The 27,663-nt window shown below is 39.6% G+C and overlaps 1 protein-coding gene across 5 annotated transcripts in view; it reads right to left on the bottom strand.

Annotated features, from left to right (window-relative positions):
• gabra4 (gamma-aminobutyric acid type A receptor subunit alpha4) overlaps positions 1-27,093 on the bottom strand; it is a 30,641-nt gene extending 3,548 nt beyond the window's left edge. Inside the window, exons 1-9 of one of the 5 annotated variants that reach the window (XM_057850616.1) lie at positions 26,828-27,093; positions 26,602-26,736; positions 26,397-26,515; positions 25,409-25,476; positions 22,607-22,881; positions 22,352-22,434; positions 16,318-16,461; positions 15,813-15,965; positions 9,422-9,678 (exon numbers count right to left, since the gene is read on the bottom strand). In XM_057850616.1, the coding sequence (XP_057706599.1) occupies positions 9,422-9,678; positions 15,813-15,965; positions 16,318-16,461; positions 22,352-22,434; positions 22,607-22,881; positions 25,409-25,476; positions 26,397-26,515; positions 26,602-26,684 (1,182 nt within the window). In that variant the 5' untranslated portion in view covers positions 26,685-26,736; positions 26,828-27,093. Of the gene's footprint in view, positions 1-9,421; positions 9,679-15,812; positions 15,966-16,317; positions 16,462-22,351; positions 22,435-22,606; positions 22,882-25,408; positions 25,477-26,396; positions 26,516-26,601 lie in introns of all 5 variants that reach the window. The other 4 variants (XM_057850619.1, XM_057850620.1, XM_057850618.1 and 1 more) reach the window with 4 other exon arrangements.
• Between the last annotated feature and the right edge of the window lie 570 nt (positions 27,094-27,663).

Genomic DNA, 27,663 nt, shown 5'->3' with positions numbered 1-27,663 from the left:
GATTGGGGTCTATACAGCTAGCTAAACTCCCAAATGACGATGCTGGACGTCCGTATAATTTGCTTGATCAATTTCATCCTCGATACCAAACAGGTTCGCATCAACGTAAATAAATGATAATTAGGTGCTATTACAGCAATGACACAAACGGATAGCATGCGTTCGCTAGCATTAGCACATCGTTCAAACAACCACACAACTACTACACACAACAACAACTAAGTGTCGGATTGCAAGTGGAAAACACACAACAACAACAGAAAAGATGATACAGACAGGCGTTGCCTCTGGAGAGATACATTGGGGCAAATAAGTATTTAGTCAACCACTAATTGTGCAAGTTCTCCCCATTGAAAATATTAGAGAGGCCTGTAATTGTCAACATGGGTAAACCTCAACCATGAGAGACAGAATGTGGGGAAAAAAACACAGAAAATCACATTGTTTGATTTTTAAAGAATTTATTTGCAAATCATGGTGGAAAATAAGTATTTGGTCAATACCAAAAGTTCATCTCAATACTTTGTTATGTACCCTTTGTTGGCAATAACGAAGGCCAAACGTTTTCTGTACTCTCCTCAAGCTTTTCACACACTGTTGCTGGTATTTTGGCCCATTCCTCCATGCAGATCTCCTCTAGAGCAGTGATGTTTTGGGGCTGTCGTTGGGCAACAAGGACTTTCAACTCCCTCCACAGATTTTCTATTGGGTTGAAATCTGGAGACTGGCTAGGCCACTCCAGGACCTTGAAATGCTTCTTACGAAGCCACTCCTTTGTTGCCCTGGCTGTGTGTTTGGGTTCATTGTCATGCTGAAAGACCCAGCCACGTCTCATCTTCAATTCCCTTGCTGATGGAAGGAGATTTTCACTCAAAATCTCTCAATACATGGCCCCATTCATTCTTTCCTTTACACAGATCAGTCGTCCTGGTCCCTTTGCAGAAAAACAGCCTCAAAGTATGATGTCTCCACCCCCATGCGTCACAGTGGGTATGGTGTTCTTCGGATGCAATTCAGTATTCTTTCTCCTCCAAACACGAGAACCTGTGTTTCTACCAAAAAGTTCTATTTTGGTTTCATCTGACCATAACATTCTCTCAGTCCTCTTCTGGATCATCCAAATGCTCTCTAGCGAACCGCAGACAGGCCTGGACGTGTACTTTCCTTAGCAGGGGACACATCTGGTAGTGCAGGATTTGAGTACCTGGCGGTGCATTGTGTTACTGATAGTAGACTTTGTTATTGTGGTCCCAGCTCTCTGTGTGTCATTCACTAGGTCTCCCTGTTTGGTTCTGGGATTTTTAATCACCGTTCTTGTTACTATTTTGTGGCCACGGGGTGAGATCTTGCATGGAGCCCCAGATCGAGAGAGATTATCAGTGGTCTTGTATGTTTTCCATTTTCTAATAATTGCTCCCACAGTTTATTTCTTTACACCAAGCGTTTTACCTATTGCAGATTCAGTCTTCCCGGCCTGGTGCAGGTCTACAATTTTGTCTCTGGTGTCCTTCGACAGCTCTTTGGTCTTGGCCAAAGTGGAGTTTGGAGTGTGACTGACTGACATTTTGGACAGGTGTCTTTTATTCCGAGAATGAGTCAAAACAGGTGCCATTAATACAGGTAACGAGTGGAGCCTCGTTAGACCTCATTAGAAGACGTTAGACCTCTTTGACAGCCAGAAATCTTGCTTGTTTGCAGGTGACCAAATACTTATTTTCCACCATGATTTGCAAATAAATTCTTTAAAAATCAAACAATGTGATTTTCTGTTTTTTTCCACATTCTGTCTCTCATGGTTGAGGTTTACCCATGTTGACAATTACAGGCCTCTCTAATCTTTTCAAGTAGGGAGAACTTGCACAATTGGTGGTTGACTAAATACTTATTTGCCCCACTGTATTTTACAAGGATAAACAATAAACGTAGGTTCGCAGCCGAGTTTCTCTCTCTTGTCCACTCGCTCAAAGGCGCTGCCTAGCTGTCCGTCTTGTTCTGGGTGTGAGCGCTCTTCTTCACATAAACAAGTGCGAGTGCGCCCCCACTTGGGCGTGAAAGCGCCACAAACTAAAAGCATGCATTTGAATATTAAAAAGTCAGTAATACAATTGAACACACATTGCCAAAGGCAGAACGCGAACGTGGCCATAGCTATTAAGAGTTATTCAGATAACTATAGCATAAAGAACATGCTAACAAGTTTACCAAACCATCAGTGTCACTCCAAAACACCAAAATAACATGTTAAATGATATCATCATAATGTGTTGATAATTTCACACATAAGTCGCTCCTGAGTATAAGTCACACCCCCAGCCAAACTATGAAAAAAAAACGACTTATAGTCCGAAAAATACGGTATGTCATTTTTAACGCGTAACTGCGAGGATAATTTGTTTTTTTTAGGTGTGTGATGTAAATTCCCCAACGCAACAGCATAACATAGCAGCAACAACAACATCAGTGATATTTTCACCAAAAGTTACCATTCAAGATCGCTCTTCCGTGATGCTAATGGCGGCAAAGGCTCCCAGGAAAGATGATCTACAATTAATCCCTACATGTTTGAACCTGAGGCGTCAGATGATGACGATTTATTCCACACATCAGAGGTTGGTGATGACGCCCCTGGTGGCCGAAAAGTGTCATTGCATGAAATTGACTTTCCTATATATATAAAAGTTGTAAAGCAATAAAACTGCAACAAAAATGAATGAAATAAACAAAAAACAAATTTTTAATGATGGGTCAAAATTATTTTTCGAACATATGACTAGCACCTTAGACGGTCATTTGCTTTGCATATAATTTTAAACAACAACAAAAAATTAGAGGAGGGCAATTTTATTTTGTAACATTTTCAACATGTTGTGCCCCCCTGCCCCAAAAGTCAAACTCCGCCTATGCTCGACACTCATCACGAAAGAGTGGTAGGCATCTAGCATCGTGATTTCTCTCTGAACATTCGTTCAGTAGCTGCCATCCCTCCCACTTCAAACGGATTGAACGTCTATGGCCGTCATTGGCAGCCAATGCCAGGCAATCCGGTCATTTTGGGCCATTTCAGGTCATTCATCTGTTGATTTTCAGTTACTTCCTGTTGATTTGGGGGTATTTTATGAGTCACTTCCTGTTTATTTTGAGTTACAGAACAGGAAGCGACCTGTGAGTCACCCAAATGATGAGGTAGTGACTCAAACTCCAGAGGAAATGACCTGTAAATGAACAGCAAGTGACCTGTAAATGCCACGAAAAATCGGACAGAATGACTGCGAATGCTCTGGTGTCAAATTAGTGCTGCAACAATTAATCGATTAACTCGAGTATTCGATTAGAAAAAAAAGATTCAAATTAAATTTTGCTGCTTCGAGTATTCGTTTAATGAAAGTGGCCTTGTAATGTTTGTTTTGTTTTGAAAGTGTATGTATTTTCATTGATTTGGGTGGATACACGGCCCTCTAGTCTACCTCATTTTACTTGGCTGAATCCATCTGCTCCCTGTTAAGACCAACATAAATAAGTTTTTGTTTGAGCTAATGATTTTTTTAATGCATTTGTAATTTACTTTAAAGGTATATTTAGCAATTTTTTGCGGGAATATGTGTCTGAGCCATTTGTTAAGAGCATTGTAAAAAAGCGTTTTTAGAGCATTTAAGATGGCGGCCTTTTGCTATGTAAGTTGGCCAATTGTTCTTTTGTTGTACATAGATACTCTTTTTTTTTTATATATACCGTTCGAGGCTCAGCTCAGGTATTTACATTTTTTATGTCCCTTATCCGATTACTTGATTATTCGAAATAAATAGTTCATGGATTAATCGACTACTAAAATAATTGATAGCTGCAGCCCTATTTTGAATGAATGAACGTTCCCAGTCTAAATGGATAGAGTTACCTGAGAACTATTATGGTGGAACATTTTGGTAGCGACTTGTTGGTCCCTTTTTTTTTTTTCCTTTTTTTTTTTTAAACACTGACACCTTTTTAAAACGACATCTCGATTCTTGGCAGGAGCATATCGATAACCTTTGGGGATACAAAGTATCACAATATATCACCGTTTCGATATTTTGCCCCTACTGACGACCAGTTTAGGGTGTAGTCCGCCGTCTGCCCGAGATCAGCTGGGATAGGCTCCTCCAGCACCTCTAACATCGATAAGCAGTGTTGAAAATAGATGGAAGGATGACTGGGAAAAAATCACTTGCTTTTCCCGTATGTGCAAACCTTATCCTATTGATCTGAATAGAGAAGCTGTCACAGATGGCCTTCATCACAACGTCAGAGTAATGCAGATGTCACTTATCAAGGATTTCACTCATTTCACACAAGCTTAAGACAGAAAGTAGGTATAGTAGAACATCACAGTGGTAAAGCAGTATAGAGTCAAAGAAGCTTATCCTTTGGGAGTTGATGTTTTCAAGCAGGCAAGAGTGCGAAGCTGCCTGGCACTAAAGCGTTTGCAGGAATAATCCACCCCCGGCCAACCTTTGAAACTGAAAATATTCAGTTACTGTGTCCATAATAACGGACATAGCGCTGGAGTATGTGTTATTACTTATCAGGTGTGAAACGCCATCAGAGTGGACTCATCACACAATGTCTCTTCTGGGGTCAAGAGGACCCACTTTTGTGTCAAACTGCATTTTCCTCCAACAAGCATCTCCGAAACCTATACAGATGCAACCAGGCTGTGTTGCCGTGGCAACCTACTAATCCACTGAAGTGCTGTTGTCACTCGACTGCATTTGTGCGTGATTACGCCATAGTGGGATTTGGACTGGAAGGGGCAACTTAAAGAAGTCAGTGGAATAAACTGACATATGCATCATTTTAAAGTAAAGAATTTAACAGTTTTACTATACGTACTTGAACTTGACGGAACCGACCTAAGCTGTTATTACATCTGAACAAAGGAAGCTTTGAATTGATTATTTGTATTAATTTACTCCTATTCTTTGTTAAACGTTCATTTTTGACAGTATTTTCGAAATAGTGAGAAATATAATATTTCATGTGGAGGCTTTATTGTAAAGTCGCCTTGATTCAGGATATTTTTTTGCCTCACCCGAACGTACTCTAAGGCTAGGTTCATACTGCAGGTCTTAATGCACGAATCCGATTTTTTTCGTGTTTTTTCGACTGGAGTGAGGCATTAACTTGACGATCTGAACGTGACAAGTCGCATAAAAGTGGACCATTTCAAATCCGATCTGGGCCACTTTCGTATGTTGTTGAAATCCGATCTGGGCCACATTTTTCCAGAATGTGTCTGGCGGTCTGAACTGTCAAGTCTTCCAAATCGGAAATCATGCAGCAATGATGTCAGCAAAGAGAGAAAGGGGCTGTGCATTGCTTCTAGCCAGAACTCTGCTTTTAAGCACGAAGTTTTCAGATCCTCCGCGTGTTCGTTTTCAATTCAGGTGAGACGGCTAGACTGGATTGCAAAGTAAAGACTGGAGACAAGAGATCAATACTGCGCAGTTTTAATTTCAGAAATTTCTGGGTGGATTCAATGACAGAACAAAAGCTGTGTAGAGAAATGCACGCTAGACAGATGGCTCACCATTGCTTATATGCTGTACAGATAAGGAGGTGTGTCAGTTTGGTGATTAACTCATCTTGCAAAATAGGTCATGAGCCTTGCTGGTTGGCAGTTAAAAGTCCATGATTATTGTTGGCAGCTAAAGTCCATGATTATCAGAGGCAAAACTAACTGTCAGTGGTTTTCTGTGAAAAACAACTCCATTCATGGACATGGTTGCATTCGGCGAGATGCATACTGACTTCACCGGCTTGACCACAGTCATAAAAAAATAAAATGAAGAAAAGGATAAGCCTGGAGATTTTTGATTTTCATTCTGTGCGCCGAATGAGCAATATTTCAATATTACTGCTTACATGGCCGAGTCGGGGCAAACTGACGCACCTACGTCATTTCACGCGCACACGTCAAGGCTTACTGTATGTGTGTGCATGTACGCGTTCTATCAGTCTATATAAACTTTGAGTAGAAAACTAAACGGGGATTATTAATGTCTGTTATTTGTGTCCTCTTTTTGGAAATCAAAATATGATCACCCTGGAATGACATTCAGCTAGCATGTGTGATTTGTTTTGATGCTTCTGCGCATGCGGGTCACTTTGCGGAGCACATCTCAGACTCTAATTAGTGCACATGTGTGATACTTGAACGGGCTCAATGGACAAAGGCAGCCTGAACGAGCACGCCAAAAAAACAGATACGACAAAAAAAATAGGATTTGTGCATTAAGACCTGCGGTATGAACCAAGCCTAAGTGTTGTTTCACTGGTTTGAATGACTTCATAACGATATTGACGAGTCACATCAGTCATACACTGCACCTCTGTCAGAAAAGCCGGCAGGAAGGTGTGTGTGGACCAGGGGTCGCGTTAACCGAATATTTTCCGTCGTTGACCGATTTTTTAAAACGGTGACGGAAAAAACTGAAGTCCATCCGTCATTTTGACCGGTTGCAATTCACACCCCAGACCACAGGGTGACGAGTGAGTATATTAATTAGCTATTGTCTCTCTTGATGCATGACGTCGTTGGCCTTACTCTGAAAAAATGTCAAGGCAACTGAGTGTCCGAAGTTTCTTCAAAAAGCCCCAAAACGACGATGGTGTTGATAAAAGAGGTGAAAAAACAGGGACTGCACAAGCGGGCAGTCCATGCGCACCAGGAGGAAAGTGTGAGACTACGTTCAGGCCACAGCAGGTAAACTGTTAATTTCATTGTTCCATGTGCTACATATGGTAGGCTACCTACTTACTGGGGCCTCAGTGACGTTTCTTATTCTCGCTATATGATTATACAACTTTAACATTTGTTAATAATACGCTCTGTGTGTAGTATCATCCATCGCTTTTCCTTTTTAAATGGGCACTTATAAGCGAACGCAAGAAGTAACAACGGGAACATTTTTAAACAGGCATTTCACGGGAGAGCATTTCGACTCTTCGGCCAATCATAGTGAGAGCGAGTGGATAGTGAGGGGACCGCGCGCGGCTCTTAAGTGTCTCTGTCACGTGACTGTCGTAGCCGATGTAGGCGCTTGAACCTACACCGGTAACGCGCTCGGCCAAATGGACACACAAGTACGGAAGGTGAATTATGCCAAACAAAGGGTCACCACAATGTCATTATCATCATTTTAAAAATTTAAGTGACGGGTAAAAATAGATTATGACCGGATTTTTATGACCCTGTCAGTCAAAATGACAGACAACGAAAAAGTCTAGCGCAACCTCTGGTGTGGACCTAAATGCAGGAAAAGTGAAGCGAGGCAAAAAAGACGGTGCAAAAATAATTTAATTAAGGCCGACAGAAAAAAACAAAGTACAAACCAAAACTGAGGTGATCCCAAAAACACAATAGCAAACAAAACTCAGGTCACTAACAAAAGGCTTGATATCAAAAACTTACGTCGAGGAACGCAAGGACTTGGACGGAGAAAACTTGAGAACAATGGCGAGCACATGGGCATTGACATAGACTTTGACGATGACGCAACAAGGAGTGAAAAGAAACTGGGTGCTTATATACACACACATGCAGACAAGGAGTAACGAGACAACAAGGAACAGCTGGGTAATACATGAGGACTCACTAGGTGCAGGTACAACAGGTGAAATCAATGGGTAATCACAGGGACAAGTCACACTAGGAAAAAACCAACACAAAACCTAACAACCTCGCCTTCAAGTAGTGGACCTCCCCACATCATGAAGAGTAATTCTCAAACACGCACGCAGCGATCTAATGCTGGATTTAGTCTGAAAAAGTAGGAAAGCTGTAACGCTTACAAACAGGAAGGATTTTCTCAGGAGTGATTTGTTTGAGGATTCAAGGTAATTACTATATTTTTCGTACCATGCATGCATTTTGAAACGTGAAAAAAAATCAATGGGAGAAATTAGCTGCTACGGCATTGGCATCGGAGTTCGCAATATTTACGTAAAATAAATGCTAACTGCCCTTTTTTTTTTTTTTTTTTTTTTTTTTTAATGCTTTTAACCAAGAATCGAGACTGTTTTATGTCCATATCTAAAAAGAATTCAGGGATTTAAGCATTTATTCACAAGAATTTTAACGTTAAAAAGCTATTTGTTGTGGTAAGGTGGCGCCACAGTGACTTAAAGCCAACGGGGGATGGCTCAGTGGTGGAGTAGTAGTCCCCCAACCCAGAGGTTGTGGTCGATTCTCCACGCTGATGAACTCACCTAAGTATCCTTGAGCAAGATACTGAACCCCGCATTGCTCCTGGTGCTGTGTCACCAGTAGGTAGATGGCAATGTAGTGTAAAGCGCTTTGAGTACCTTGAGAGGTAGAAGAGCGCTATACAAGTATAACACCATTTAAAGACTAGCAGCACATTCGACATATTTATGGCTAACTGCCGGCTTTTTTTGCTTTTAAAGCAAGAATCGAGACTGTTTTACGTCCATATCTATAAAGAATTTAGGGATTTAAGCATTTATTCACAAGAATTTTCAACGGCAAAAGCTCTTTGTTATAAGGCGGCTGCAGAGCATTCGACATATTTACTGAACGTAAAATAAATGCTAACTGCCCGTTTTTGGGTTGTTTTTTTTTTTTTTTTTTTGCTTTTAACCAAGAATCGAGACTGTTTTACATCCATATCTATAAGGAATTTTCACAATTTATTCACAAGAATTTTCAACGTAAAAAGCTTTTTGTCTGTGTTTACACTCGGTCAGCTTTGACGGAGATAGGCCCCCTATTAATCGGCCCTGCACTCTGTGTCCCATTAAAATCATTAGGAAGTATATGCTAAATTACATTTTGGGTCTGAAAACAGGATGTACATATGCTTATTTACAGTCACCATTTTGATAGTACATACATGTAAACAATAGAGATTATTATGTCCAAATCATTGAATTCTGATTTTATCGCCTGAAATAGTGAGTTCTGATCATTTAATGTTCCTATTTTGGTGATTAAAATTGATCAATGAATAGACATTTACAGTGGTACCACAACATACAAACGCATCGACATAGGATCCTTCGATGTCATTTGACTCGTCATTTGTCTCGACATATGACGACATGCTCGAAATACGACGATTTACAACATCGTTAAAATGTCATTGTTTTCCCGCAAAACGGCAGTTCAGTGGATTTTCTTGTGATTTTCTGTGGAAAACCCAGGTCTATAAATTTATCATCCATCAATTTTCTCTCATCATTAAGTTCAGGGGTATGCTTTATCTTTCACTATCTGAAGAGATACACCCTAGATTGTGTTTCATGTAAAGATTCATTTGTTGGATAAAAATCTTAACCTTCCTTTCTCTGGCCAGGCCACTTGAGGTCATTCAAAGGTCCATTTTGCTATCACAAAATGTACCTCGCTTATCTTTGAAGAATTTACCTGCAGCACTTCTTCTGTGTCTTTGACCTTGACTGGCGTGCTTTGGGGAACAGGAGGGCATTTGCCCGGCTTCTTTTTGGCCCGCTCGTTCTCCGCATTGGTGAAGTAGTTGACAGCGGCAAACTCAATGAGGGCAGAGAAGACGAAGGCGAAGCAGACCGCGATAAACCAATCCATAGCAGTGGCATACGACACTTTGGGGAGGGAGTGGCGAGCGCTGATGCTGAGCGTCGTCATGGTCAGCACGGTGGTGATGCCTTCAGGGGTTCAAAAAGAGAAATTGTAAGGAAAAAAATGACAGAAGTGATGTCGGATGTTAAATTCAGTTTGCTCTTGGATTAGAGGGAGTGAACTGAGACAAGCCGCCACATTAAAGCAAGCACAACAGCTCTATAATGTGCTGTATGTCTAAAATAGAAACTGCATCAAACACACTTTTTTTCTGAGTATTGTTTTGAGTTCCAACTCAGTGTTTCAACACATGTAACATAACAAGCCACTCTATTTTCTTTATCCTCATTAGAGTCACTGGAAAGAAAAACATCATAGCAATTTTATTTAACACTTTATAGGGCAAGTGACTATTTTTGGTCATTCACAAAACTTCCTAAGGATCTTTGCTGCCAGCTTCTCGCAGTCAAAATTAATTAGACTTCTAGCATAAATGACAGACAACGTGTTCAATACATGGTTAACCACCGTTTAATCAAAATAGTAATTGTTGAATTATTTAGTAGATGTTAAACTAGTCTTTATTGTCCAAATTTATCCTGTTGAAAGTGTAAAATCAGTCCATATTCATCTTCTGATACAGTATATAACAAAGCCACAGGCGCAGACTAAATAAAAATGTGTATGACAGTGCTAAAGGACACAATGTAATGAATCTGATGGAATGTCACATTGTCATTGTCACGGTGCCATGAAAAAAATAGACAAGATGAGTGTGTATTCAAGAGTGTATACAAGGTCATGTGTGACTCTTACGAAAATAGAAAGATGCGCTATATGCCAACAGCGCATCACACGTCCTCTGTCTTTAACCAATAGCAATAATTGAATTTGGAGAAAATCCCCTTTACATTGGCAGTCTGGAACATTCTGTGCACCAGAGTCCTCAATCAACATAAATGCTTCGCCTTATGTCCATGACATGACCGCTATGCAGTAACTGTATGTCAATCAAAGGCAACTAAAAAGGGGAAATTTAACTTGTGGATGCAAAGTGAGTATGTCAAAATACAAATGTCTTTTGTTAAAAAAATAAAATAAAAAAAAGTCACACGACCCAAATTAATAAAAATAACAAAATATCAGATGGGTGACAGATAGTGACCACAAATACCACATTAGGAAAGAACTAGCTAACAACAGAAATTGAGCACCTAATTATTAATAATGTTTTACATATTAATAACGTTTTACAAATGTCTACCACAAGCTAGCTTAATATACTGCAGTCTTAAAAGTTGAAATCAATAAAAAAAATATGTAGCTAGTAATGTATCTTTATATTTGTATGTACAGTATGTGTGTGTGTGTCATACCGTCCATAAGGTATTAGCTATTTTTTATGTCCCAAAAATCCCTCGCTTGCAGCTGTAAGGCTCAACCCTCCCTCACCGGTTGTTGCTTAGTGTCAGTGAGTCAGCTGTGCTACACGATGGCTGGAGGAGATGAAACTCCTGAACTCTTTCTCCCATAAAAGAAAACGAAATCGCTGGTATGGGAATACTTCGGCTACAGAAAAGTTATAGACAGCCGCGGCTTAGACGAGGACGGCCAACCAACATGCAAAACATGTTTGCAGAGGGTGGCGGCCGAGGAGGCAATACCTTAACATTTTCATGAACATTTCCCACCAGCTACGAAAGTTAACTCCAGCGTGTTTAGTGAGTCTAGCGGTGGTAAAATACAGTATGTGTTTTTTTTCTCTCTAGTAACTGTCTGTGTTGAGAAAAAGAGTGTGCGTTTAATGTGAACATGATACAAGTCATACACACGTGCTTTTTATGGAAAATAATTCAATTATTTTGGTTCTGATGGTCAGAATGTTGAGCTGTGGCTGTGGGTTTAGGCTCAACTAAAGGAGTGCATTTATTTAAAGTGATCCTCTAACTTAAATACATGTAGGCTCTAATAAACCACAATTGTTATCTTGTCCTAAAATATGTTGTTAGAAACACATAAAATGTTAAATCAATGGCAATATTTTATAATATTTGGTCCATATTTTGACTGTTAGTTGGCGCCAAGGTTTGCGGGCTCGCAGTGATGACGTCATTGGTATCTTTCGTGTTCAATAATTGCATATTGCTGCCTAAACTCGCGAAGTAAAATGCCACGATGTGCTGCTTTTCGATGCAATTTCCAGTCAAATGGAAACAATGGGAGTGCAGTGAGTGGTCAAGGTGGAATTATTATTTTTAGTGAATAAATGTGCATATGTGGAAGCTTCTCCCCCTTTTTGGTCCCTGTATGCACGTATCCTGCCCACCACGTGTTACAACTAGCGCCCGAACATTTTTCCTGGATCCTCAGTCAAGTAAGGGATCCGTCTATTTTCTGGATCCGACAGTCCCACCGCGTCTGCAATATTGGTTTCGGATCTGTCCATTTTTTTTTATTCGTCGGTCCAAAACAGCAGCTTTACGGATAAGTCTATTTTGTGGAATCGACGGCCTGACGCGGCTGCGACATTGGCATGGGATCGGTCTAATTTCTGGATCTTCGAGTGAGTAAAAAACGCGGATTTGGATTACTATTGCTATCTTTTATGTTGACTATTCTTCGTGGGAGTTTTCCCAAAATCATACTAAACAATTAAAGCACTATGGCACGCTACAGTGACGACAGTGACTCTGACGTGGACCTCACAACAATATTGGGAGTTCGTCAGGGAATGTGTGTTTGGTACTGCTGAGCTCCCGAGTGAAGAGTGGTCAAGGTGGAAATATTATTTTTTGTGAATAAATGTGCATAGTGGAAGCTTCTCCCCTTTTTGGTACTTTTATACACATATCCTAGCTACCACGCGTTACAATGTACAAGACATGGATTACACAAGGTGTGCTCTTTGGCCTGTACTGTATGTAAAGCACACGACAGCTCTGGATGCTAACAATCTACATAATTATATTGGGCTAAGTTTGAAAACGCAATATGCTTACCTTGAATATCTGCTAATAAAACCGGACAGCATGCACTCTCACTCCCAACCAGACTTCCCAACAGGACTCTCTCGCATCACCAGTTTTGCCCAACTTTTTGTCTTATCGGGTATTTGCTGCACGCATTTTTCCCTGAAGCTTGTCTTGTGAAGTACCAACAGAGCTGTCCTGCTCTTCACTTTTCAGATCTGGTTCAAATAGGAAGGGTAGAACTGACGACATGTTGGGAAAGCTATCTAGTGACACGCTGGAATTTTGGCAACGGGACCAGTGACGTCACGCACTGCGACGTAACAAGAATGGCGACCTATCACTTAAATTAATTTTACAAACTTTATTAAAACAAAAACATTAAGAGGGGTTTTAATATCCAATTATTATAACTCATACTAACATGTATCTTTTAAGAATTATTTGTCTTAAAAACAGAGGATCCCTTTTAAAAAAATTTTTTTTTAATATTTCAGTTATTTTTTTACATATTTTTAAATTTATTTTAAGATTACACTTTTATATGTTCCCATTTCCTAACATGTTTTGAAAAATAAAAATCCCGTTCAATGGAAAAAAGTTTGTTTTTTGTTTTTTTAAACACAGATATCACAACGTAACACATTTCAGAGCTTTAATTTCAATACCGTGAAACCGTGATATTTTTGCTTAAGGTTATCTTACCGTCCGAATCTAATACCGGCACATGCCTAGTCCTGACACACTTTTATATAAATTTAGAGCAATGAAAGTTTGTTTATCAAAATATGAAGGTAAGGATACTGTCATTCCTGTTGTGGCCTCTTTCATGTGTTCTTTGTTATAAAGTAACTCTGTTGACTTTCAAAAGGTTAATTTTCTTTCAGTTTTGAACATTTTATATCAAATGGGCATAACATGCGCAGCATAGCATTTATAAAGTAATGAGACACAAGGAATAGTGTGGCTGTACTTGGAAATTGTAGGTCGTGTTAAGCTTTACCTTTCAGCTCCTTGTTCGAGAACAAGAAAATGAAATCGCTGGTATGGGAATATTTCGACTACAGAAAAGTTACAGATAGCCGCGGCTTAGAGGAGGAGGGCAAACTGACATGTAAAACATGTTTGCGGAGGGTGGCTACTGAGGAGGCGATACATCTAATACAGCGGTCTCAAACCGACTCCACAAAGGGCCGCAGTGGGTCCTGGTTTTTGTTCCAACAGATCCAGCACAAACAGTTCAACCAATGAGGTTTCTACTAACATAAGCAGCACCTGATTGCAATCAACTGATTACACTTGTAAGAAACCAGATTGGTGAAAAGGTATTTGTCTCGTTTGGTTGGAATGAAATCCAGTACCCCCTGCGGCCCTTTGAGGACCGGTTTGAGACCACTGATCTAATATGACTTTGCATTAATACAAAATTAAAGGTTAGTAAACACTACGGATGGGAATTGATAAGATTTTTCCGATTCCATTATCGATATTGCGTAACGATTTGATTCTTTATCGATTCCCTTATCGATTCTAATTTAGACTAATGGACTGTATGGGGTTCTGGGTTCAATATGTTTTATGGTTCATTCACCTCGGGGCGTCGGTTAGAACACAAGGAGCGGAGAGTGGAGCTGGTCTGTGGCACTTTTAATCCAACTTCGCAACAGGCACAACTACAGTATATACAGCCAATGGCACTTGATATAACAATCACTCAATGAGCAGGTGAGAGCATGCATGGAAAGATGTTGATGTATTTGTATGTGTGTGGAAGAAGACTGGAATGTATGGGTATATGTGTGGTTCTGTAAGGAAAGAAAATTACATCATATTAGTGCTAATGCAATAAACAATGCAAATTGACTGTAAAGCAGTGAATAACACATATACATGACTCTCACATTATAATGACAAAAAGGTGGGGGGGCGCGAGCGTGCCCGCACAACCCGGAAGCACACTGCGTGCACGTGCGGTCATCTTGGCCATAAAAGTATCGAAAACTATGCACTTTACAGTCATTTGGATGTACAACATAATCTTAAAATGCTAAATTAACACATTCCCTGGAACACACAGAACCGGGTTCTGTGTGTTCCAGGGAATGTGTTGATGGGAATCGAGAACCGGTTCTTATAGAGAACCGGTTCTCGATTCCCATCCCTAGTAAACACTGTCATGAACATTTCCCACCAGCTACGAGAGTTAACCCCAGCGTGTTTAGTGTCTCTACCGGTGGTAAAACGTGTTTTTTTTCCTCTCTGGCAACTGTCTGCGTTGAGAAAGAAGGTGTGTGTATAACGTAAAAATGATACAAGACATACACACATGCTTTTTATGGACAATAATTCAATTATTTTTGTTCTGATGGTAATAATGTTGAGCTGTGGCTGTGGGTTTAGGCTCACCTTAAGGGACTGCATTCATTTTAATTTTATTTAGAATCTTCTTTTGTTTTTTTAATTGCAACTTAACATTATACATATGTTCCAATTTGCTAATGTTTTGAAAAATAAAAATCTTGTTCAATGGAAAGTTTTTTTTGTTTTTTTTTAAACCCAGATATCTCAAAGTAACACATTTTAGAGCTGTAATGGCTATACTGTGATACCGTGAAACCATGATATTTTGGCTTAAGGTTTTCATACTGTCAGAATATCATACTGGCACACGCTTAGTGTGTATGCTACTGTGCCTCTTTTTCTTTTCAATCGAATACTTTGATTCTGCAGTACTACTTTATGCATTTTACATTTGTGACAGGTCTGTTTATTTTAATTCAAAATAACGTGAGGAGGTGAAAAAGCTGTCAAAATCATTAAATAAGTTTACATTGTCTATTAATATAAAGAAAAAAATATGATGGCAGAAAAGATTACTCCAAAGTGGAATTTGACATTAAATACTTTCATTTCAACAATTTAGTGTTGTTCCCATTTTTCTCATAAGCTGAACATAAAAGATCTCAGCCTTATTCAACATACACAGAAGGATCAAGAAAGGTTCTAGCCTTGAATCCTTTCACATGTTGTTGTTTGATCTACACACATCCTACCGGCGTCATTTTAGAAGGCTCTTGTGTACTTAAAATGTGCACTTAATGACTTGTATTCATGTCTAATCTAAGCGCTCAGAGAATACTGTTACAAGCACAGCAGCTCTAGATATTCACCATAATTACACAGAGAGGAGGCACTCCAAACAAATTAACAACGGGACAGAAGGTTGTACACAATGAGTGGGGTCTACATACCAAAAACTGTGCGCGCCGGAACCGACTCTTTATTTATCCAGAAGGACACTTGGGAGAGGATTACTGTCATTATGCAGGGGATATATGTCTGAATCATGAAGTAGCCCATTTTCCGTTTCAAGTGGAAGAAGACCGTCATCACCACATATTCACCTGCAACACAAAACAGAAGAATTAGTGCGGTCAACAAAACACTGACAGATTTCACTCAGGAAAAGCTTTAGAAAATTGATGTTTTTTTGTATATCATGCTCAATATCAAGGAGGAAAAAAACAAACATTGCTGTCACTCAAGAGGATTGATGCCAAGTACATCCTCTTGATGCTGCTAAAATGTTTCTTTAGCATTGGCGTGTGTAGAAAGGTCTGAAAATACGTTTCTGGTTTTAAAATGATGCGTGAGGACAGCTGAATATCCCTCGAGTCAAAAAAAGAGACTAAGATATACAGCACATGGTGACAGCAGTTACAGATTGGGAAAATGCTGAAAGTTTGAAACTCTCACCTGTGATGGATTTAATGGTTTCACTGGAGACCGTCTGGCCGATGAGATCATACTGAACCAAGCTAGATGACTCAGGAGGGACCTCCACTGAGTGCTCGGGCCCTTTGGTCCAAGTATAGATCATCTCTGTTTTTGGATAGGCATCTGTGCAAAGCAACAGTGCTGTAAGTTGAGTAACTCAAACAGTATTTTACATTTCATTTATATTTTTTATAATGATTGACAGAGGGCATTGTACAGTATATTAAACATAAAAATATATTACAAACGCATGTGCATTTGCAGCAGTACTTCTCAAATAGTGGGGCGGGCCCCCACAGGGGGGTGCAGAGCGATGCTGGGGGTGGCGCATGTGACCTTGGGGAACATTCTTTTATGTCGTACTACAATAAAGTGTAATAGCACATCCACTCAGTGGGTGGCAGTGCCACTCTCATTTTCAGAGTGTGCACAGTATTTTTGAACCAAACAACAGCACACAGCAAAGAGCATTGGGGATATGAAAAGCTAAGACAAGGAAATAAGACGAAGTGTATGTACAGTGGGGCAAATAAGTATTTAGTCAACCACTAATTGTGCAAGTTCTGCCACTTGAAAATATTAGAGAAGCATGTGATTGTCAACATGGGGAAACCTCAACCATGAGAGACAGAATGTGGAAAAAAAAAAACAGAAAATCACATTCTTTGATTTTTAAAGAATTTATTTGCAAATCATGGTGGAAAATAAGTATTTGATCTATACCAAAAGTTCATCTCAATACTTTGTTATGTACCCTTTGTTGGCAATAACGGAGGCCAAACTTTTCACAAGCTTTTCACACACTGTTGCTGGTATTTTGGCCCATTCCTCCATGCAGATCTCCTCCAGAGCAGTGATGTTTTGGGCCTGTCGTTGGGCAACACAGACTTTCAACTCCCTCCTCACCCCGTGGCGTCAAAATGATAACAAGAGCAGGGAGCAAAAATCCCAGAACCACATGGAGGGACATAGTGAATGACCTACAGAGAGCTGGGACCACAGTAACAAAAGCTACTATCAGTAACACAATGCGCCACCAGGGACTCGAATCCTGCACTGCCAAACGTGTCCCCCAGCTGAAGAAAGTACACGTCCAGGCCCGTCTGCAGTTCGCTAGAGAGCATTTGGATGATCCAGAAGAGGACTCGGAGAATCTGTTATGGTGAGATGAAACCAAAATAGAACTTTTTGGTAGAAACACAGGTTCTCTTGTTTGGAGGAGAAAGAATACTGAATTGCACCATACCCACTGTGAAGCATGGGGGTGGAAACATCATGTTTTGGGGCTGTTTTTCTGCAAAGGGACCAGGACGACTGATCTGTGTAAAGGAAAGAATGAATGGGGCCATGTATCGAGAGATTTTGAGTGAAAGTCTCCTTCCGACAGCAAGGGCACTGAAGGCTGGGTCTTTCAGCATGACGATGATCCCAAACACACAGCCAGGGCAACAAAGGAGTGGCTTTGTAAGAAGCATTTCATGGTCCTGGAGTGACCTAGCCAGTCTCCAGGTCTCAACCCCATAGAAAATCTGCAGAGGGAGTTGAAAGTCCGTGTTGCCCAACGACAGCCCCAAAACATTACTGCTCTAGAGGAGATCTGCATGGAGGAATGAGCCAAAATACCAGCAACAGTGTGTGAAAAGCTACAGAAAACGTTTGGCCTCCGTTATTGCCAACAAAGGGTACATAACAAAGCATTGATATGAACTTTTGGTATAGACCAAATACTTATTTTCCACCATGATTTGCAAATAAATTCTTTAAAAATGTGATTTTCTGGGGGTTTTTCCACATTCTGTCTCTCATGGTTGAGGTTTAACCATGTTGACAATTACAGGCCTCTCTAATATTTTCAAGTGGGAGAACTTGCACAATTAGCGGTTGACTAAATACTTATTTGCCCCACTGTGGCATTTAGTTTTAACTTTTAGTACAGTGGGAGACAAGGAAAGACCAGTCCGTTTACTTTCTCTGAAAATATTCGCAGCGGTTAGAAGGAATTATTTTTTTTCAGTGAGTGCCAAATATTGCCAACAATCCTCCCGCTTTGTCAGTGTTACATCAGTAAACCAGCGAGCACTGTCAGCATCTTAGAAGGTGGCATTACAAGTTGCTCGGTGCAGAATAACCCCACACCATAGCAAAGTAGCTGATGCTGCCTGCAGCAAAAATAAAAACTGTCCCTCTGTCCAATGTCATTTTTGTTCTATTATTTTTTGTTTTTTCGGTCTAATTGTTTGACATGTTGTCCTCATGAGTTAATGTTGCCAAACAATTTGAATTTATTATTATTTATTGATTTTATTAAATTTTATTTTTCAGTATCAAACGGTCAAAAAATGTATTTTTACAGAATGGATATGTTGTTTCTTTTTACACTTTATTTTAAGTTGATCTATATTACTTTTTTCTTTAATATTAAAAAGAACAATGTTATGCAGGGTTGTACTTATAATAATAATAACAATTCTATATACAAATGATACTACAGTATATATACAGTTGTGGCAGAGTTGGGGGGGGCGCGGAATGTTTACGTCTTCCTGGAAGGGGCGTAATAGAAAATAATTCAGAAGCACTGATTTACACTAACATTTAAAATCAGTATTATGCGTTCTGATTTGTGGATGATTATCTCTAATTACGTTGATACATTTTCAAGTTTTTATCACACAACTCATATTGTTACCTTTTTCATATATATACGTATATCACACTTAACAAATACTAATACTAAATACAAAAACTAAAATATTTTTGGGGGTCTTTGTGAACAAATACTGACTGAAATTTAAAGGGGAAAAGTATAAATTAAATAAACTACAATTAAACACGTTCCACCTAATTCGGTCCCTAAACATTTCATCAGCCAAGTGACATGATGAGCACACCAGATGAGCAGAGGTGGGTAGTAACGCGTTACATGTACTCCATTACATTTACTTGAGTAACTTTTTGAGAAAAATTTACTTTTAAGAATAGTTTTACTCAGCCATACTTTTTACTTTTACTTGAGAAGATTTGTAAAGAAAAAAACACTACTCTTACTTCGCTATTTTGGGCTTCACAAGAGTCGTTACATTTATCCTCTTTATTCTACATATTAGATTTATTATTTTTTTGCTAGCGATGCTATTGCCATGAGTAGCGCTACTAATTTCATCAATGAGACGTCGCAACAATAATCACATTAGACTCCATTAGACGCCAGCTTGCCGTTCCACCACCAGCCTGTTCAATGTGACGTGGCGTTTTTAAAGCACCGTAACAAATGGAAGTATTTGACATACAGCGCTGCCCTCAACATGAGCCGAAAGCACGGATTTAAAACTCACAGTAATTTTAGTGTCCTCACCAAGAACAATGATAACAACAAAAAGAACAAAGTGAGTGAGACCTTAAGCCAGACATGTCCAAAGTCCGGCCCGGGGGCCAAATGCGGCCCGTGGTCAGATTTCACCCGGCCCCCAGCCTCTGTCATAAAATCAATAACGTCTGGCCCGCACACAGACTTAATAAATTGGTCAGCAGTACTGCTACAAGCATATGAAATAGCTTACACACTAAATGCTGCTCCTCATTTACCCCCTAAAAGGGAGCAGCACGGTAAGCAACATTACCACATGTGACCCTTTACTCCCAATTTTCTAAAATGGCGACAATCAACAACAAAAAAAGTTGACTGCAACGGCTGGCGGCTCAAGGATAGGTGGAAACTGGACTATTTCGTTACTAAAATACGCAACGACTGTGTCTGCCTCATTTGCAACATTTGAGACAGTCGCTGTTTTCAAAGAGTTCAATATGAGGCGATATTACCACACAAGACACGCTGACATGTACGACAAGATTACAGGGTAGATACGTAGCGAGAAATTGAAGCAACTTGAAGCTAGTTTAATTTCACAGTAGCAGTATTTCGCAAGAGCCCGAGAGTCGAAAGAGAACGCCACAAAGGCTAGTTGCAAAATTGTTGAAATATTTAATTTTTTTTAAAAAAAAGTAGTGCTGCAACGATTAATCGATTAACTCGAGTATTCGATTAGAAAAAATATTCTAACTAAATTTTTTTGCTTTGAGTATTCGTTTAATTGAAGTGGCATTGTAATGGTTGATTTTAAAAGTGTTTGCATTTAATTTTACTGATGAGGGTGGATACAATGCCCTCTGGTCTGCCTCTTTTCACATGGCTGAATCCAACTGCTCCCTGTTAAGACCAACATAAGCTAAGTTTTTGTTTGAGCGAATGTTTTTTTTAATGCAGTCTTAATTTAGTTTGTAGGTATATTTAGCCGTTTTTTGTGGGAATATGTGTCTGAACCACTTGTTAGGAGCATGGTAAAAAAAAAATAAAAAAAAAACTTGAGCATTTTATAGCATTTAAGCTAGCAGACTTTTTCTATCCTAGTTAGCCAATTGTTCTTTTGTTGTACACAGATCCTCATTTTTTTAAAAATTATATCGTTTGAGGCTCAGCTCAGGTGTTTTAATTTTTCATGTTCCTTATCCGATTACTCGATTATTCGAACAAACTAGTCCATCGATTAATCGACTACTAAAATATTCGATAGCTGCAGCTCTATAATAAAGCAAATGTGACACACAGAACGGCTTGCTAAAATTTGCTTAAATATATTGTTCTACGTAAAGGACGTCAGCCAAGGTCGGCCCCCCACATTTTTACCACACCAAATCTGGCCCCCTTTGCAAAAAGTTCGGACACCCCTGCCTTAAACCCTTCCTCTGAGTGAGCTAAAAAAAAAAAAAAATCAAACTATTCTAAACTTGCAGCTTGCCAGTGGCAAGAAAACAAAAACCAGCAGATTCTGGGGTTCAAAAATTCTTGATCTAACTCTAATAAAGAAATAAAATAATTACAAAAAAAACACACACAAAACACATACAGTTAAGGCCTAGTCATTAGTTGTCATCATTAGCTAATTTTGAGTTGTTTCGCTAGTCCATTCACAACGTTAACTAAGCAGCAAGTTATTTATACAATCGACAAGAGAGGAAAATGTTTAACTTTGGTACAGGAATCGAATCAGTAGTTGTACTTTTAGCAGTCTTTTTTTACACACTTTTGCTTGAGTGCAGAGTACTACTTTTGCCAACATTGCTGTCATCTCTGAAAAGAAAACAGAAAAAAACGCCATCAATCTTGTTATGTGACTGTCTTATTTCAAAACAAGGTGGCGTTTAATGTCCCAATTTCTCCCTCAGAGTGCTTTGTCCACTCAAAAAATGCACAACAAAATGACAGCTGTCTTTGCCATCCACTCCCTATGGGACTCCGCACCAGCAGGATACCAACTGTGCTGCCAAAATGAAATGACTCTGGTGTGTCATGGAGTGCGCACACAAGTCCAGATGGAGTAGCAAAAAGGAGAGCGTGGGGGAATGAAGGCAAAGGAGAAAGGGGGAAATGAGCACACATACACATACATAAGCCAGATATGGAAAGTAGCTGCATAGGTCTTTGCTATCCCGGGGCATAGGACGGGATTGTGACCTTTCCTTAGCTTCAGGCCACATCACATCTAGGGTTCTTTCCTCCTGACTGGAGGTGAGCACCAGGAGGACAGAGGGGGCGGAGTGGAGGAAATGGATGACAATAACAGAAAAACTGAAGTTTGTCCTCTCCAAAGTCATCATGCTGTGTAATTGACAGAGATTGGCCAAGAGCAAAGGCAAACGTGATTTCCATTTCTTGTTTCTCCTTTGCAGATATCATCTCGAAATCGCTGCTTCTCTGTGATAAGAATGAGCTGCTCTATTTGGGTAGCTACTTTAATTGAGATAAAGCATTTTTGCTGACCAGTAGACTCCCCAAAAACAATGGTGCTGAGCTCGAGCTTTCATTGTTCACAATGAAATATGTCATTATTTATTGTTGGCAGACAGACATTTTGTGCTTTTCAGCAAAGAATCCATTTCAGCGCCAAAATGGGAACAGTCATGTGATGGAGGTTTTTTTTTTCGTGTGTGTCAGAAACACTCATGCAAAACTTACAGCTCCCAAACTTGAGGGGGCACGCATGTCCATCCATGGGGAAATCCACAAGCTTCATGGGACATTCTGCACTAATTGTCAATCTGTTACCATAAGAGACAAAAAAGGAGACGGATAAAGACAGGGGAAAAAAGCATACTTTCAGTCCTGCAATAATTGTACATACTTAAAAATATCCTACTATTACTCTCGCAGTTTGAACTCAGACAGGCTAATAATGGATTCCCTTTCTGCATAATAATTGAAATACAAAACCTCATAAAGGTTTGTCTCAATGTAATTTGCTCATGATGAATGTGGGCACAGGACCTCATGGTGTATAGTATAGTCCCATTCTTCATGATACGGAACAGTTTGTTGGGTGCTGTCATGTTGTGGGCCACTGACTTCTTGCCGTTCCTGAAGAAAGTGTCTGGTGTCCAAACTTTGGTCACCATCAAGTTGTTCAGCCTTAAAATCTCAATGGGGCCCTCATAAATCAATCTGCGGTCCACCCACGTCTGGCGAAAAAACACATCCATTGTGTATTCCTACCATATGAAAATAGACAAAACAAGGCATGAATCTGTTGTCAATATACAGTACATTCTTGACTGAGGCTGATTTTACACTGATCAAAAAAGGAGAACAACTGAATCCTATAATCACAATCTTCAAGAACAAAATATTACAGTTAAAATTCTATTATGTAATGTTATGAGAACAATACACATGTAACAAAATATTACTGGCACAACGGTGGTACATTCGGGGTTTTATTTTGAGCACACCTAAGATCGAAACTTGTGCGTTATTGTTAAATCAGATTTTGATGATTTCATGTTCATTTTATTGTATCATAGGCGGCTTTTTGGGCAGCTTTAGGCATGAACACCCCAGACGCTGACTCCAATCACAGCCTATGAGTAATCAACGTTTCATTCCCTTTAAATGTGGCAATTGACACTAACTTGACCATGCCATCTCTAGTGCTTCTAAATTATTTTCTGTTTCGATCCAATGAGGAAGAATAAATATTTTTTCATATTTTTTTGCGGACTTTCCGATTGCAAAGATAAATGCGACTCGCAGTGTGAAGGGACTGCATCAATGTGTCACATGGACACTGCAACATGTCGTCACGTGTTGCAGTGTTTACAGAAGTACGGAAATGTCTCGGCTGTCATGCTTTTCTGGTAACTTTTGAGGATTTTATGCTACGGCAGCCAAATTTTTTTTAAACCTGATAACTTCACCAGCAGTATCAAGAAGAAAAAAATGTTTTCAGCGTTTTCATCCACCATTGCTCATTCGCGCCTGTTGTGTTTGATAAGATAATTATTAAATGGTAATCAAATATTTGCTTTTACCAATGATGGCTCACAATAAAGTATTGATTGCTATAATTGGATGTTCCATGATTGATTGCAGTAAGAGACATTTTTGGAATTGATAACTATAGACATGTTTAGCTCTTGATAATACTGCCTCATTATTCTGACCGGTTTAAACCGGCCTAGGTTCCACAGGCCAACTTCAATACATTTAAGGAATCATATTGTTGCATTTTATTACTTACCAAATGCTATTGCTTCATGAATGTATTTGATGAGATAGTTATTAAGTTGCTATTATATATTTGCTTTTATCAATTGCTGCCCGCAATGAAGAAATGCTTTTGCTTATTGCTGCCTGCAATGAAGAAATGCTTTTGCTTATTATTATTGTTCACAACGAAAAAATGTTTTGTCTTGCCTGGTCAAGGTCAGAAGAGGCCGCTTTGCTTTGCTGAAATGTGCTGACACATATGTACATAATTCCACCTACATGCACACACATAGCCAAACAAAGACAAGAGGTGTTGCCAGATTGCTTCCCCTTTTTCCCTTTTAGGACACCCGTCTGTTGCTAGGGCAATCCCAAATAAAAAAAGCGAGGTGAAGGAGGGGCTAGTAAGATGAATAGTTTCCCCTCTTTCTCCTTGCAAGCTTTTCAACTGAATTGAGTGCCTTCTCTCCTCATTTTGGGTAATATTAAAAATGTTTACCTAAGCATTCGTATTTGAACTTTACGGTGTTGTCGAACAATGGTGACGTGTGGGTCAATTCATGCAGTCAGTACGCCAGAGGTGTTGGATAGAAATTTGATTTCACGTGTGAACGAGCCCAGGTGAGATGTGAAAAATTTGGAATTTTTCTAATCCTACTGCATGAAGAAAAGAAATCGAAATTGACCTGCAGTGTTAATGTATCCATATTCTTTAGCCCCTTTCAGATTTATACCCCCCTAAATTCCAATGTAAGATAATGTGGGATTTACCCGTGTCATGGCTTTCAGACATGGGGAGATGTACCAGGAATTACATGGGTTGGGCACCTTTAGACTTGGCCCGTGTTGGCAACTCGCCACTCTACGTGTGGAGAGGGCAGGGGGCGAGATTTTATAACCCAGACATTACGTCATTTTTGGTCGACATCAGCAACAAAATAAACCACACATTTCCGAAGATGGATGATGGACTGTTTCTTCCTCGGCTCGAAGTTCCAGTTGCAATTTAATTTTGTTATGTTTCCAGTTTTATTTTGTTATCTTTGCAATTTGCCATGTTGATCATTGCGATGTTTGTTTACCGTTTTTTGTCTTACTGCGAAGAAAGAGGAAATTTCGATCGGCCCGCTATGATGTTTACGTCATCAGCCTTCGTATTGTGATCCAGGAATTAAACGGCTGCTTTCACACATGCCACTTCCCGGGTGAGTCCCGGACAAATACTAGGACGCGACCCAGTTAATGTCCATGTCATCTTCGTGTCAAGCGACCCGGGAATTGATTTCAGATATAAAGGTTACCCGTTAAGATCCCTAGATTTAACCGGAGTTCAGCATATGTCTGAAAGGGGCTTTTGCCACCATACTGCCTCTAGTAGGTCAGTCTTGGTAGTATTACAAACATGTTATCTGGTACACAACACACATTTCCCTTGTCCCATTGACCTGGAGTGACACTGATGATTCTCCAGGTTTTGTTAACAGTGAATTACAATGAAATACATTGAAGTTTTAACAACTGGGAGCATACCATTTCAACATCTGAGACAGGACCAAAACTTGTCACATAAATGTCTGTCTTGACCTCAGTGACGGGACCTGATGAGACAGTAAAACATACGTATCAAGTTCAAATTTAAATGCCCCACAAGACACAATCCATTAGTCTTATTTACACAGATTTTGTGTAAACACCCTCTTCAGGCCTTGCAGTCTGTCAGAATAAAGTCAAAAGGTATAAACTCTGCCAAATCTGCTTAATGGATTTTTTTTTAAGTATATGTAAATGAAATCCTGTTTGATTCTTCCCCTCCATTGAAATAATGTGAACTTGACTGAAGTCTTTACAGCAAGGATAAGCTCCAATGCGGATGTGCCATAATGCAATGACAACATACATAAGCATTGCTTTCAGACATGCTTGCGAAACAAATCTGCACTTTTAGCACTTGAACTGCATAAAGCGTTTGTCCCGCAACATGATTATAAAACCATAATGAGTATGAACGTACAAGTTTATATGGGATGAAATTATAATATTTAACATTGCGTAGTTCACGATTTTCCTTTAAATCGAGGTCAAACCTACAGAGGCGATGTCATCTCAAAGTTGCAAAAAGATGTGTGCGTTTTGGTTTATATAATTGATTGTTTTTGTTTTTGTTTTTTTTTTTTTTTTAATCCAATCCGTCATTAACTCATTTACTGCCATTGACGGTGATAGACGTCTAATTTATTTGGACAAGAAGGGCTCACTGTGGTCATTAAGTGTGATTTTTCAGTGCCCTTGATGGAAATAGACGTCCAATTCATTTGAACTGGGAGGGTTAGTAGAGAATAAACACTGCCAATCCTCCCAGTTCAAATGAATTGGACGTCTATTGCCGTCATTGACTGATTGAGTTGTTTGACTTGCTGTTGACCTCAATTGCTATTATTAGGAATTTATTTGATGCGGTTACCAACACTGCGTGTAGAAAAAGAAGAAAAAAAATGTGATTTAGAATGAAAAATCGTACCTCCAAATCCAGGTCTGAGTCTGTTGTCATAACCATCCAAAAGTCGGTCTAAAATCCGCGTAAAATTTTCCGGATAAATCCTTTCATCCTTCCTTGTTTGTCCTGTGGTGCTCTTTAAACTAGACAGGAGACCAAACAATTTAGAGATTTTTTAAAAAAGAAGGGAAATAGTCGAAGTTTCAGCCACTGAAAATTTGGGACTCACCAAGTCGCCAAAGAGAAAAAGTAGACGAGACTCATAAAAATACAAACGGAGAACACCGTCGCCATCGTATTGGCAGAAAACATCTTCGCATGCCATACTTTAAGCTTCTTCACATTTCCTCACTTCCAGAAGCCACTTTGAGGGGAGAAAAAGGAGCTACAGAGGTCAGATGGAAAAGTTTCCCCGCAGTCTCCTCCGCCGCAAGACGCCCCAAAGCCGCACGCACCTATTGTCAAAACCCCCTCACACGACCCTCCAGCCAGGATGGAAGCTTCTGCTCCTTTTCCTAGCGCTCGCATCCACAGATTCTGTAGAAGCAAATCCGCTTTCTCCTTCACTCACTTTGTGTCACCCACCCTCCCGTACAGGAATTAATGGTTTCTTTTTCGCATCTCTCTCACACAAACACAGCTTCGCTCGCTTTGAAATGTTTCTAAATGACCCTGAAATTCCATAAACACACAGAAGAAAAAAAAAGTTAACACGAGCAGAATGTCCACATTCTGGTGCTTTCTGACAGTGCGCTGTGACCTCCTCAGCTGCTTCGCACATTACACATAAGGTGTTTTCACAACTTTATCTTGGTATATAAAAGGCATACAGGGGAAATACACCTCATCTACAGTGGTATGAAAAAGTATCTGAACCTTTTGGAATTCCTCACATTTCTGCATAAAATCACCATAAAATGTGAGCTGTTCTTTGTCAAAATCACACAGATGAAAACACAGTGTCTGCTTAAACTAAAACACCTAAAAATTTATAGGTTTTCATATTTTAATGAGGATAGCATGCAAACAATAACAGAAGCGGAAACATAAGTAAGTGAACCCACTGCCTACGGAGACTTAAAGAGCAATGGCGTACCACAAGCAACACGTCACTTCCGTTCATTAATATTCATGACATTAGCTACTGTTGCTAAGTAGGGACAAGCCACCGTTTGTCCCTAATAGGAAATGAATGGAAATCGTGTACGAAGGAGATGTTTACAGAGCTAAACCTACCAATTCTCTCCGAAAATGATGCCCCTGGTGCCAAATTGACTGGCAAAGATGTGGA

This window comes from Corythoichthys intestinalis, chromosome 11, assembly GCF_030265065.1.
Source record: "Corythoichthys intestinalis isolate RoL2023-P3 chromosome 11, ASM3026506v1, whole genome shotgun sequence".
NCBI lineage: Eukaryota > Metazoa > Chordata > Actinopteri > Syngnathiformes > Syngnathidae > Corythoichthys > Corythoichthys intestinalis.
This window is presented reverse-complemented; position numbering and strand designations above follow the sequence as displayed.